The sequence below is a fragment of the Saccopteryx leptura genome, chromosome 9 (assembly GCF_036850995.1).
Source record: "Saccopteryx leptura isolate mSacLep1 chromosome 9, mSacLep1_pri_phased_curated, whole genome shotgun sequence".
Lineage (NCBI taxonomy): Eukaryota > Metazoa > Chordata > Mammalia > Chiroptera > Emballonuridae > Saccopteryx > Saccopteryx leptura.
Window position 1 is genome coordinate 45,695,103 of NC_089511.1, and position 12,881 is coordinate 45,707,983.

Sequence of the window (12,881 nt, forward strand, 5' to 3'; positions counted from 1 at the left end):
TCAAGCCAGTTACCATGGGGTCAAGTCTACAACCCCGTGCTCAAGCTGGTGAGCCCACGCTCAAGCTGGAGACCTCAGGGTTTCGAACCTGGGTCCTCAGTGTCCCAGGCTGACGCTCTATCCACTGCATCACAGCCTGGTCAGTCTCCATAAATGTGTTTTGTTTAAGCAATTTCTTGTTGGACATTGAAATTGTTTATATTTTTCAATATTTTTTTTTTTTTTTTTTTTTGCAAGTGAGAGGAGAGGAGGTAGACTCCTGCATGCGTCCCGATGGGGAACCACCTGGCAACCCCGTCTTATTCCAGTGCTCTGCCCATCTGGGGCTATGCTTACAACCAAGCTATTTTTAGCACCTGAGGCAGAGGCTCCATGGAGCCATTCTCAGTTCCGTGGGCCAATGTGCTCCATTCAATGGAGCCATGGCTGTGGGAGGGGAAGGGAGAGAGAGAAGGGGGAGGGGAAGGGGTGGAAAAGCAAATGGTCACTTCTCCTGGGTGCCCTGATTGGGAATTGAATCCATGACTTCCACATGCTGGACTGATGCTCTTATCACTGATCCAACCAGCTAGGGCATATTTTTCGGTTTTGTTTTGTTTTTTTTTTTAACTTTTTTATTTTTCAGTATTTTAAGCAGCACTGCTGTGAACATCTTTACGTGTATTTAGACACACATATTGAAGTTATTATCTTTTTTTTTGTACTTTTCTGAAGCTGGAAACGGGGAGAGACAGTCAGACAGACTCCCGCATGCGCCCGACCGGGATCCACCCGGCACACCCACCAGGGGCGACGCTCTGCCCACCAGGGGGCGATGCTCTGCCCCTCCGGAGCGTCGCTCTGCCGCGACCAGAGCCACTCTAGCGCCTGGGGCAGAGGCCAAGGAGCCATCCCCAGCGCCCGGGCCATCTTCGCTCCAATGGAGCCTTGGCTGCGGGAGGGGAAGAGAGAGACAGAGAGGAAGGAGGGGGTGGGGGTGGAGAAGCAAATGGGCGCTTTTCCTATGTGCCCTGGCTGGGAATCGAACCCGGGTCCCCCGCACGCCAGGCCGACGCTCTACCGCTGAGCCAACCGGCCAGGGCCTGAAGTTATTATCTTGATCAGGGTTTTTTTGTTGTTGTTTTTAATTGTGTTTTTAAAATTTTATTTATTTTAGAAGAGAGAGAGTGAGGAGATGGGCGTGGAGGAAAGAGCAGGAAACATCAACTTGCACTTGCCTCTTATATGTGCATGTGTTGCTTGACTGGGCAAGCCCAGAGTTTCAAACAGGTGGCCTCACCATTCCAGGTCGATGCTTTATGCATTGTGCCACCACAGTAGGCCAGGAGTTCTTAATCTTTTGGGTATTGAGTATTTTTCAGGCTCACTGACCCCTGGGAGTGAGTTTTTTTTCCCCAAAAATGAAATTAGTTCCGCCTGACCTGTGGTGGCACAGTGGATAAAGCATCGACCTGTAAATGCTGAGATCGCTGGTTCAAAAACCTGGGCTTGCCTGGTCAAGGCACATATGGGAGTTGATGCTTTCAGCTCCTCCCCCCTTCTCTCTCTCTGTTTCTCTCTCTCCTCTCTAAAAATGAATTAAAAAAAAAAAATTAAAAAAAAAATGAAATTAGTTCCAGTTCCAGTTTTATTAACTTAAAAATCATGTTTGTTTGATAACCAATTTATGGAAACAAGAAGAACATATATTTGCCTTTTTATAATGTTGCCTTACACATTTTTAAAATAAAAATTTTTTGTTTTGTTTTTAATTTATTCATTTTTAGAGAGGAGAGTGAGAGGTAGGGGGAGGAGCAGGAAGCATCAACTCCTATATGTGCCTTGACCAGGCAAGCCCAGGGTTTCGAACCAGTGACCTCAGTGTTCCAGGTCAATGCTTTATCCACTGCGCCACCATAGGTCAGGCTAAAATAAAAATTTTTGTGCGATCATATTCTGGATGGTCAGGAGGCATGAGGATGTACATGAACATTCGTACTACTCAAAGGATTAATCTTTTTTGTGGTCCCTTTTGCAGTCTGATAAAGTATATAGACTTGAGACTTCTCAGAGTCATGTTCTGAAACATAATACATAGGATTCCCAAGAGAACATTAAATATTAAACATTAAATATTAAAACATAGTATCAAATATTAAAAGGACATTGTGATGTATGTGCTTTTTTTTTTTTAAGATAGAGACAGACAGGAAGGGCGAGAGATGAGAAGCATCAACTTGTAATTGCCACACTTTAGTAGTTCATTGATTGCTTCTCATATGTGCCTTGACTAGGGGGACTCCAGCTAAGTCAGTGACCTCTTGCTCAAGCCAGCGACCTTGGGCACAAGCCAGCGATCATGAGGTCATGTTGATGAGCCTGAGCTCCAGCCTATGACCTCGGGGTTTCGAACCTAGGTCTTAAGCATCCCAGGTCGACACTGTATTTGGTGAACCATGGATTGATCAGGCTGTATGTGCTTCTTTTTTTATTTTTATTTTTTATTTTAAATACTTTATTGATTTTACAGAGACAGGAGAGAAATGGGAGCATGGAATGGGAAGTAACAACTCATAGTTGCTTCATGTTAGTTGTTCATTGCTTGCTTGCTGTATGTGCCTTGACCAGGGAAGCCCAGGGTTTCAAACCGGCAACCTTGGCGTTCCAGGCCAAAGGTTTATCCACTGCGCCACCACAGGCCAGGCTGTATGTGCTTCTTCTTTTTTTTTTTTACAGGGACAGAGAGAGAGTCAGAGAGAGGGATAGATAGGGACAGACAGACAGGAACGGCGAGAGATGAGAAGCATCAATCATCAGTTTTTCGTTGTGAGACCTTAGTTGTTCATTGATTGCTTTCTCATATGTGCCATAACCGTGGGCCTTCAGCAGACTGAGTAACCCCCTGCTCAAGCCAGTGACCTTAGGTCCATGCTAGTGAGCTTTCTGCTCAAGCCAGATGAGCCCGTGCTTAAGCTGGCAACCCTAGGGTCTCGAACCTGGGTCTTTTGCATCCCAGTCTGACGCTCTATCCACTGCGCCACCACCTGGTCAGGCAAGCTTCTTTATTAATACATTTAAAGAAAACCGTTTTTGTGGAGGGAGGGTTTGATAAGAATCTAATTTTGAAGCAGCAATGAGAGAATGATTTTGAGATAGCTGCAGTTGTAACATGCTAAGAAAATACCAGATTTTAGCCTGACCAGGTGGTGGCACAGTGGATAGACTGTCGGACTGCTGATGGCAACCCAGAGTGTGATGTCCAGCCCAGAGTAAGCCCTTAGACTATAGGGTGGTTATTATCGTCGGACTGTGATGTGGAGGACCCAGGTTCGAGACCCCGAAGTTGCCAGCTTGAGCATGGGCTCATCTAATTTGAGCAAAGCTCACCAGCTTGGACCCAAGGTTGCTGACTCAAGCAAGGGGTTACTCGGTCTGCTGAAGGCCCCTGGTCAAGGCACATATGAGAAAGCAATCAATGAACAACTAAGGTGTCGTAACAATAAACTAATGATGGATGCTTCTCATCTCTCTCTGTTCCTGTCTGTCTGTCCCTGTCTATCCCTCTCTCTGACTCTCTCTCTGTCTCTGTAAAAAAAAAAAAAAGAAAAAGAAAATACCAGATTTTACTGCTAACACTATTGTGGTTTATTGTCATTATTCATAATTGATGGTAATGCTAAATTTCAATTAGAGATTACTGAAAAGGAAGATATTTCTTTCATCTAACACGTACCTTGCAGATTTTCTATGTGATAATACCCTGCAAGTCAAATTGCTTTGAAAATATTAGTCATATTTTTATTCACCTTTTATTTATTTATTTATTAAAAAAATTTTTTTAAACATTTTTATTTTTAACAGAGACAGAGCGAGAGTCAGAGAGAGGGATAGATAGGGACAGACAGACAGGAACAGAGCGATATAAGAAGCATCAATCATCAGTTTTTCGTTGTGGCACTTTAGTTGTTCATTGATTGCTTTCTCATATATGCCTTGACCACGGGCCTTTAGCAGACCAAGTAACCCCTTGCTGAGGCCAGCAACCTTGGGTCCAAGCTGGTGAGCTTTGCTCAAATCACATGAGCCCACGCTCAAGCTGGCGACCTTGGGATCTCAAACCTGGGTCCTTTGCATCCCAGTCTGACACTCTATCCACTGCGCCACCGCCTGGTCAGGCTTATTTATTTTTTAAAAAGTATATTAATTGAGCCTGGCCTGTGGTGGTGCAGTGGATAAAGCATTGATCTGGAATGCTAGGTTGCCGGTTCAAACCCTGGGCTTGTCTGGTCTGGGCACATACAAGAAGCAACTACTAGTAGTTGATGCTTCCTGCTCTTCCCCCTTCTTTTTCTCTCTCCCTTGCCTCTCTCTAAAATTTAAATAAAATCTTTTTTTTTTAATTTTTTAAATTTATTTTTATTTATTTATTTATTTTAGAGAGGAGAGGGAGAGAGAGAGAGAGAGAGAGAAGGGGGGGAGGAGCTGGAAGCATCAACTCCCATATGTGCCTTGACCACATTCAGTAGTCTGTCTCACTATCTCCCCTCCTCTCACTAAAAAAAAGTTTTATTAGTTGATTTTTAGAGAGGAAAGGGAAGAGAGAGAAGCATTTATTTGTTGCTTCACTTATTTGTACATGTATCAGTTGCTTCCTGTATGTGCCCTGACCGGGGATCGAACACACAGCCTTGGTGTTTTGGGGTGATACTCTAACCAACTGAGCTAACCAGCCAGAGTTGAGGCATATATAATATATGTATTTTAATGTTGACCGATTTTAGAGAGAAAGGAAGGGGAGAAAGAGAGACAGGAACATCAATATGTTCCTATATGTGCCCTGACCAAGGATCAAACCAGCCTGCCCAGGTGGTGGCGCAGTGGATAGAGCGTCAGCCTGGAACACTGACGACCCAGGTTTGAAACCCTAAGGTTGCAAGCCTGAGTGTGGGCTCACCAGCTTGAGCGCGGTTTGCTGGCTTGAGCATGGGATCATAGACATGACCCCATGGTCGCTGGCTTGAGCCAGGGTTCACTGGCTCAGTTGGAGTCCCCCACCCCCCATCCCCCTGTCAAGGGACATATGAGAAAGCAGTGAATGAACAACTAAGGTGCCGCAATGAAGAATTGATGCTTCTCATCTTTCTTCCTGTCTGTCTGTTCTTGTCCTTCTCTTTCTCTTTCTGTCTCTCTCTCTCACTAAAAAAAAAAAATAAAAAAAAAATAATGGATCGAATTGGCAACCTCTGCACTTCAAGACAATGCTCTACCAACTGAGCCATCTGGTCAGGGCCAAAGGATGATTTTAAAGCTTTTGATATCTGTGGTCGAATATCAGCCCCTGAAGGTCACACTAGTTGACACTAGTCACAGCCATGTAAAGAGGAGTGACTTGGTATCGCGTCCTTTATTTTCTAGGGACTGTCTTACCCTAAGGCAGGGGTCGGGAACCTTTTTGGCTGAGAGAGCCATGAATGCCACATATTTTAAAATGTAATTCTGTGAGAGCCATACAACAACCCATGTACGTTACGCATTATTCAATAAAAATTTGGCGTTGTCCCAGAGGACAGCTGTGATGGCTCCAGCCACCCGCAACCATGAACATGAGTGGTAGGAAATAAATGGATTGTAGTACATGAGAATGTTTTATATTTTTAACATTATTATTACTTTTATTAAAGATTTGTCTGCGAGCCAGATGCAGCCATCAAAAAAAAAAGCCACATCTGGTTCATGAGCCATAGGTTCGACTCCTGCCCTAAGGGAAAACAGAGCAAAGGGGCAGGAGATGCTTTGAGTGTTCCAGGTTCTTGGAGAGCTTCAGCCGTTTCTCAAAGGCTGAGGGACAGGGAGTCCTTGCTTAAAGAAAAAGTCTTAGATAGCAGATGGACCCAGGTGAAGAGAAGAGAATGGATAATATGCCATCTGCCCAAGGTGTGGGCCACTAGGGACATGCATGTGTTGGTGACAGAAGTGTTGTTGGGCACTGCCTATTGAAAGGCTACATAAGTGACAGTATCCACTAACATGCAGGGACCCTTTGATTCAGTAATTCCTTTTTAGGAATTCGTCCTACAATTAAAAACAGATACAGCCTGACCAGGTGGTGGCACAGTGGATAGATTGTTGGACTGGGATGCAGAGGACCCAGGTTTGAGACCCCGAGGTCACCAGTTTGAGTGCGGGCTCATCTGGTTTGAGCAAAAGCCCACCAGCTTGAACCCAAGGTCGCTGGCTCCAGCAAGGGGTTACTCGGTCTGCTGAAGGCCCATGGTCAAGGCACATATGAGAAAGCAATCAATGAACAACTAAGGTGTTGCAACGCGCAATGAAAAACTAATGATTGGTGCTTCTCATTTCTCTCCGTTCCTGTCTGTCTGTCCCTGTCTATCCCTCTCTCTGACTCACTCTCTGTCTCTGTAAAAAATAAAAATTAAAAAAAAAAAACATACATAAGACATGAGAACAAAAATACTTGCTGCAGTCCTGTTTGCAGTTGCAAATATTTGGTGACTTAAATGTTCACTGATGATAAGGGCCTGGTAAAATGACTTATGGGACAGAAATCAGATAGCATATGAGGCATATGCTGTTGTGGAAGAGTTGCAAGCTAGTATTACTGCTTAGAAAAAGAGGAAGGTACAGAACAGGGTGTTAAACATTTGTGCTGCAAGAGTTATGAATAGGGTTTATATCCATTTCTGATACCTGCACAGATTATCTTTGAACAGGAAATGTCACAGAGTTGCCTCTGGGGGAAAAAAAAGGCTGAGATGGTAGAGGTTAGAAATGGGAGGGAGATTTGCTATACATTTACATCATCTGTACTCTTTGGGGTTTTTTTATCATGTGCTGTTATATCATTATTGTTTAGGTTTTCAGTGTAACGTTTGATGCATATGAAAGAGTATTTGTAACTTACTGAAGAGGTTAAGTGCATGGAACCAGGAGCCAGGCTGCCTCTCAGGTACCAGCTGAGAGTCTTTGGGCATGTTAGATAACCTCACTGGGGTGGGCCTCAGATCCCTTACTTATAGAATTGGAATGGCCCTGGCCGGTTTGCTCAGTGAGTAGACCGTCAGCCCAGCATGGGGACATCCTGGGTTCTATCCCTAGTCAGGGCAAACATGAGAAGCAATCATTTGCTTTTCTTCCCCTATCTCTCCCCCTTCTCTCTCTTTCCCTCTCACAGCCAGTGTCTGGGCACTGAGGATAACTCAGTTGATCCAAAGGCTGCTGAGGATAGCTCAGTTGATTCAAGCATTGGCCCCAGACAGCTGTTACCAAATGGATCCTGGTCAGGATGCATGTTGGAGTCTGTATCTCCCCTCCTTTCACTTAAAAAAAAAAAAAGAGGCCCTGACCGGTTGGCTCAGCGGTAGAGCGTCGGCCTAGCGTGCGGAGGACCCGGGTTCGATTCCTGGCCAGGGCACACAGGAGAAGCGCCCATTTGCTTCTCCACCCCTCCTCCGTGCCTTCCTCTCTGTCTCTCTTCCCCTCCCGCAGCCAAGGCTCCATTGGAGCAAAGATGGCCCGGGCGCTGGGGATGGCTCTGTGGCCTCTGCCTCAGGCGCTAGAGTGGCTCTGGTCGCAACATGGCGACCCCCAGGATGGGCAGAGCATCGCCCCCTGGTGGGCAGAGCGTCGCCCCATGGTGGGCGTGCCGGGTGGATCCTGGTCCGGCGCATGCGGGAGTCTGTCTGACTGTCTCTCCCTGTTTCCAGCTTCAGAAAAATGCAAAAAAAAAAAAAAAAAAAAAAGAAATAGGCCTGACCTGTGGTGACGCAGTGGATAAAGCGTCGACCTGGAAATGCTGAGGTCGCCGGTTCGAAACCCTGGGCTTGCCTGGTCAAGGCGCATATGGGAGTTGATGCTTCCAGCTCCTCCCCCTTTATCTCTCTCTGTCTCTCCTCTCTCTCTCTCTCTCTCTGTCTCTCTCTTTCTCTCTCTCTCTCTCTGTCTCTCTCTCCCTCTCCTCTCTAAAATGAATAAATTAAAAAAAATTTTTAAAAAATAAAGAAATTGAAACAACGATGATACCTCTCTTAGTGTTGCCAGGAGGATTCAGTGAGCAATCTGTGACAAGTACTCAGAAGAGGGCAGGGCACATAGTATGATCTCAATAAGTGTTAGCCGTTATAAATATAAGAGAATAATAATAAAACCAACCAACCATGAACCTTGTCTTTAAAAAAAAGAACTATATGCTTGTCTTCCCTTGATAGTTTGAGAGGGAACTTTTCTGGCTGCTTACTTAGATCTGATTTTTTAAGGAGGTTGTGGGAAGGGGTGATTTAGAGTGAGGTGGATCTGCATGGGAGACCTGACCCTGCTGCGTGGAGCAGCTCTATGGCCTCAGGTGAGAACCTCACCTGTCAGAGCTTAGTGTCCTGATCTGTAAGGTGGGGATTTGTTGTTGTCATGAAGTCCCCTTTTCCTCTGCTGCCCCCTGACCACTTGGCCTTTTTGTTTCAGATGTGGATGATGAGTATGAGGATGAGGACCAGTGGGAGGATGGAGCAGAGGACATCTTAGAGAAAGGTATGTGTGGACTGGCCTTTGGAAGACCACTAGGGGGTGTGACCCAGATGGTCTTGAGAGCCCATCCTACACTCCCATTCCCTGTATCACCCTAACCCCCACCCTCCTCACCTCGCTTCTTTCTGTCCTTGCCGGAGAGGTTAGCTCTGTACCCTTTTCCTTTGAGGCCCATGAGTTGGGGGGTGGAGGCCCGTGGGGTGGTAGGTTTTGTGGAGAGAGGACTCTGGGATCCCAGGGCCCCAGTAAATCCCACCTGGGGGTTCTAGGGTGGGTGGGCTCTGACCCAAAATACCCCCCACTTCCTGGGCCAGTGCCCCTCCCCCGTTATTTTCCGTTTTGTGCGCCTCATACATTTCGGCTTCTCCCCCAACCACCTGGTGCCTGGCCTTTACTTTTGATTTTCAACCTTTCTGTGTCCCTCCCTGCCCCCAACCCATTGGTTGATTTGCTGCTATAATTTGGCTCATACTTTGTCTGCCCTCGCCCACCACCACCACCACCACCACCACCACCACCTCCTCTTCCTCTTCCTCCAAGTAGAAGAGATTGAAGGTAAGAATATGAAAAGTGTGATTTCCCAATCCTCTTCCCATAGCCTGACATCTACTCCTTCCTACCCTTGGCATCCTCCCTCATCCCTGATCCCTGTTTGGCCCTGGGGTCTCTAACTCATGTGAAGGTCCAGAGTCGGGGGGTTCTGGGGCCAGGCCTCCAGCAGTGGTTGGCTTGGGGAAGTGTGTGTTTGTGTGTGTGAGAGAGAGAGAGTTGTTGGGGGGTCAGAAATGCAGGGATGGGTGCGGTGGGATGGAGTTTGGTATATGCTTAAACAGTGGCTATGAGATGGGGAACAGGTAGATGTCTCCAACAGCTGGGCCCCATCCCTAAATCTTTTTATAAGAAGCAGAAACCTGAGCAGCACAGAGTTGGAGGGTGAGGGTTGGGTTTTTGTCAATGAGGTATCTCCTCCTCAGAGCCCACCTCTGGCTCTCTTAGCCCTACCACTTTCTCCAGGCCCCTGCTCATCCACCCTTATATACCCCATCTGCACGTTTTTTCTACAGCCTCCAATATTGATAATGTTGTCCTGGACGAAGACCGTTCTGGGGCTCGCCGCTTACAGAACCTCTGGAGGTAAGCAGGGACTGGATCCCACAGGGAGGTTTGGGGACAGGTCAGCCCATCTCCTCTCCTCAACCTTCAATTCTTATTTACTTTTCTCCCATCCCACCCCAGAGACCAGCGAGAAGAAGAACTAGGCGAGTATTACATGAAGAAATATGCCAAGTCATCTGTGGGAGAGACGTAAGGGCATGGGATGCGTGGGTGGGGGACCAGGAGCAGGTGGTCTCTTTGCAGGAAGGGTCAGAGTATCTGACAGAGCTTCACCTCTCCTTCCCAACTTCCCTTCTCTCTCCAGGGTGTATGGAGGATCTGATGAACTCTCTGACGACATCACCCAGCAGCAGCTGCTCCCGGGAGTCAAGTAAGGGGGTGGGAGAGGAGGGCTGAGGTGGGACTCTGAACTGCACTTGGCTGATGTGCCCATACATGTCATTCCCTGAAATTAGGGCACAGAGTCACACAGGTAGAGTGGCGGGTGAGAGTGGGGAAGGAGGGAGGGGCAAGATGGCACTTTTCTCTCCCCTTCCTTCTGCATATGTATGAAAGGATAGAGAAGGGAAAGGGTGTGAAGGAAGAAGAAGAAGGATGGGTGTCATTGTATGTTTCATGGTGAGACAATTTCACTAAAGGGCTTCATTTTCCTCTCCTGTCTAGGGATCCAAATCTCTGGACTGTCAAATGTAAGGTGTGTGCTCTGGCCTCATGGCTTAGGGGATTCAGGTGAATGAGGGAGGTGGCCTTGTCTGGGAGAACTGTCCTTGTGCCTATCCTGGGTCTCCTTGGTCTGTCAGCCTCCTGGTCATCCTTGCTCTGCCTGTCTATCTTTCTGTCTTCTCTCCCACTCACTGTCTCCCACCTTTGTCTTTCTTGCTGTTCATCCCTCTTGCTCTTTCTCCATCTCTCACTCTCATATTCCTCTCTCTTCTACTTTTTTTGCCTGATGACTCTGTCCTACTGCTGTCTCCTGCCCCCTTTCCCATGTCCTGTCTTCCATCTCATCATCTCTCAAGTCTGCTTCTTTTCCAGATTGGTGAGGAGCGGGCCACAGCCATTTCCTTGATGCGCAAGTTCATTGCCTACCAGTTCACAGACACGGTAAGTCAAGTTATACAGCTTGAGGGTGAGAGACTGGTCAAAGCCCAGAGGGAGGAAAAGTGTAGCTTCGAGGATACCACTGCCTATTAAGTGAGCTGCTTTAGCTAGGAAACAACCACTCCCTGGAGTGAAGTGTTTCTGTGCCTGTCAGAGGTATTTCCTCTGCTGTCTCTGCATTTCTGGCTAAGTTCCAAGCCTCTGTAGCCCTCTGGAAGTCAGCCATCTAGCTTCCTGAGCTTTTTCTGAGAGTGAGTTTTGCCTATTCACCAATCCTGTTGAGTAGCTGTCACCCTCTTACTATTTAGGTGGGAGTCCTACCACAGGACAGTTTGGCTAAGAGGGTCAGTGAACATGCCTGTCTGGAGGAGAATGCCTTCCTTTCACACAGTCATCAATTGCTGAGCCCCTTCGGGCTGGTTTCTGCATTGGGAGATGCTGAGAATACAGTGGTGACCATGCCAGGAGCTGGGCCTGCCCCTTCAGGGCTCAGTCAGCACACAAAACATGAAGTAATGCCTCCTGCATCTAAAGCAGCAAATGCTGCAGTAGGGCACAGATTTTTCTTCAGACTGCGAGGATTTGAATCCTATCCCTACCACTTACTCGCTGTGTGGCCTTAATCATACCACTTCCCCTCTCTGGGCCCCTTGCTTGCCTCTCAACATTATTAAGATGCGGGAGTCTTGTCTATCTCCCCTCCTCTCACTTAAAAATTAAAAAAAATATATAAGAAATCTTAAAAAAATAAAAGATTAAATAGCTTGGGACTTGTCCAGCTCTCAGCCAGGATTTGTAACAGCTTGTTTTCAATAAATGTAATTGTTATCAGAGGTGTAATTCTCAGTTTGGAAACCAGGGCAAACCTTATAAAGGGTGTCCTCAAAATTTGTGAATCATGGAGCTACTACTAACTGCATATTGGTGGTAACTTTCTCACTTAATATGATTTGTGTTCAGCTGAATGTGTTGCTTTTACCTCCTGGAGCAGTGGGTACGCATCAGTGGGGCCAAATGGACAATTGCAGGATTTGCAAATTATGAATTTTTTCTTTTTAGCGAGAGAGAAATAGAAGAGAGAGAAAGGAACAGACAGGAAGCAAGAGAGATGAGAAACACTAACTCATAGTTGCAGCGCTTTAGTTGTTCATTAATGGGTTGCTTTCTCATACATGCTTTGACCTGGGGGTCGGTGGGGCTTCAGCTGATTCAGTGACCCCTTTCTCAAGCCAGCAACCTGGTCAGGCTACTATTTTTTTTTTTTTAATGTTTATTTATTTTAGAGAAAGGGGAGGAGAGAGCGAAAGAAACATCAATTTGTTGTCCCACTTACTTATATATTCATTGGTTGTTTTCTGTATGTGCTCTGATCAAAATCGAACCCCCAACTTTGGCCTATCGAGGCAATGCTCTAACCAACTGAGCTACCTAGCCAGGACCTCTACCTTTTTATTTGAGATTTCAGTCCTAACTGGGTGGGTCAGGGGAAAGATTGTAATCCCAGTGCACCAAGGTCACAGGTTTAATCCCCAGGCAGGGCACATACAAGAAGCAACCGATGAGTGCAAAACTAAGTAGAACAACTAAGTGGAACAACAAGTTGATACTTTGCTCTCTCTTCCCCTTCCTCTCTCTCCCATCAATGGAAATTTTTTTTTTTTTTACAGAGACAGAGAGAGAGAGAGAGAGAGAGAGAGAGGCATAGACAGGGACAGACAGACAGGAACGGGGAGATGAGAAGCATCAATCATTAGTTTTTCGTTGAGCGTTGCAACACCTTAGCTGTTAATTGATTGCTTTCTCATATGTCCTTTGACCACGGGCCTTCAGCAGACCGAGTAACCCCTTGCTCGAGCCAGCGACCTTGGGCTCAGGCTGGTGAGCTTTTGCTCAAACCAGATGAGCCCGCGCTCAAGCTGGCGACCTTGGGGTCTCAAACCTGGGTCTTCCACATCCCAGTCCAACGCTCTATCCATTGCGCCACTGCCTGGTCAGGCCAGTAGAAAAATTTTAAAAATAATTTTTACATTTATATTCATAAGAGATAGTGGTCTATAATTTTCTTAAGTTGTCTTTTGTTTTTGTTTGTTTGTTTTGGTTTTTTTGTTTGTTTTGTTTTGTTTTTTTGGTGAGCCATCATTTTTTTT

The 12,881-nt window shown here is 46.3% G+C and overlaps 1 protein-coding gene across 3 annotated transcripts in view; it reads left to right on the forward strand.

The window, feature by feature from the left end:
• The window catches only part of SUPT5H (SPT5 homolog, DSIF elongation factor subunit), a 45,135-nt gene that overhangs the window by 7,348 nt on the left and 24,906 nt on the right, over positions 1–12,881 (forward strand). For 2 of the 3 annotated variants that reach the window (XM_066349804.1, XM_066349803.1), the window contains exons 4-10: positions 8,455–8,520; positions 9,061–9,072; positions 9,582–9,651; positions 9,754–9,822; positions 9,938–10,003; positions 10,297–10,327; positions 10,669–10,737. In XM_066349804.1, the coding sequence (XP_066205901.1) occupies positions 8,455–8,520; positions 9,061–9,072; positions 9,582–9,651; positions 9,754–9,822; positions 9,938–10,003; positions 10,297–10,327; positions 10,669–10,737 (383 nt within the window). The remainder of the gene's footprint in view (positions 1–8,454; positions 8,521–9,060; positions 9,073–9,581; positions 9,652–9,753; positions 9,823–9,937; positions 10,004–10,296; positions 10,328–10,668; positions 10,738–12,881) is intronic. The other variant, XM_066349805.1, reaches the window with a different exon arrangement.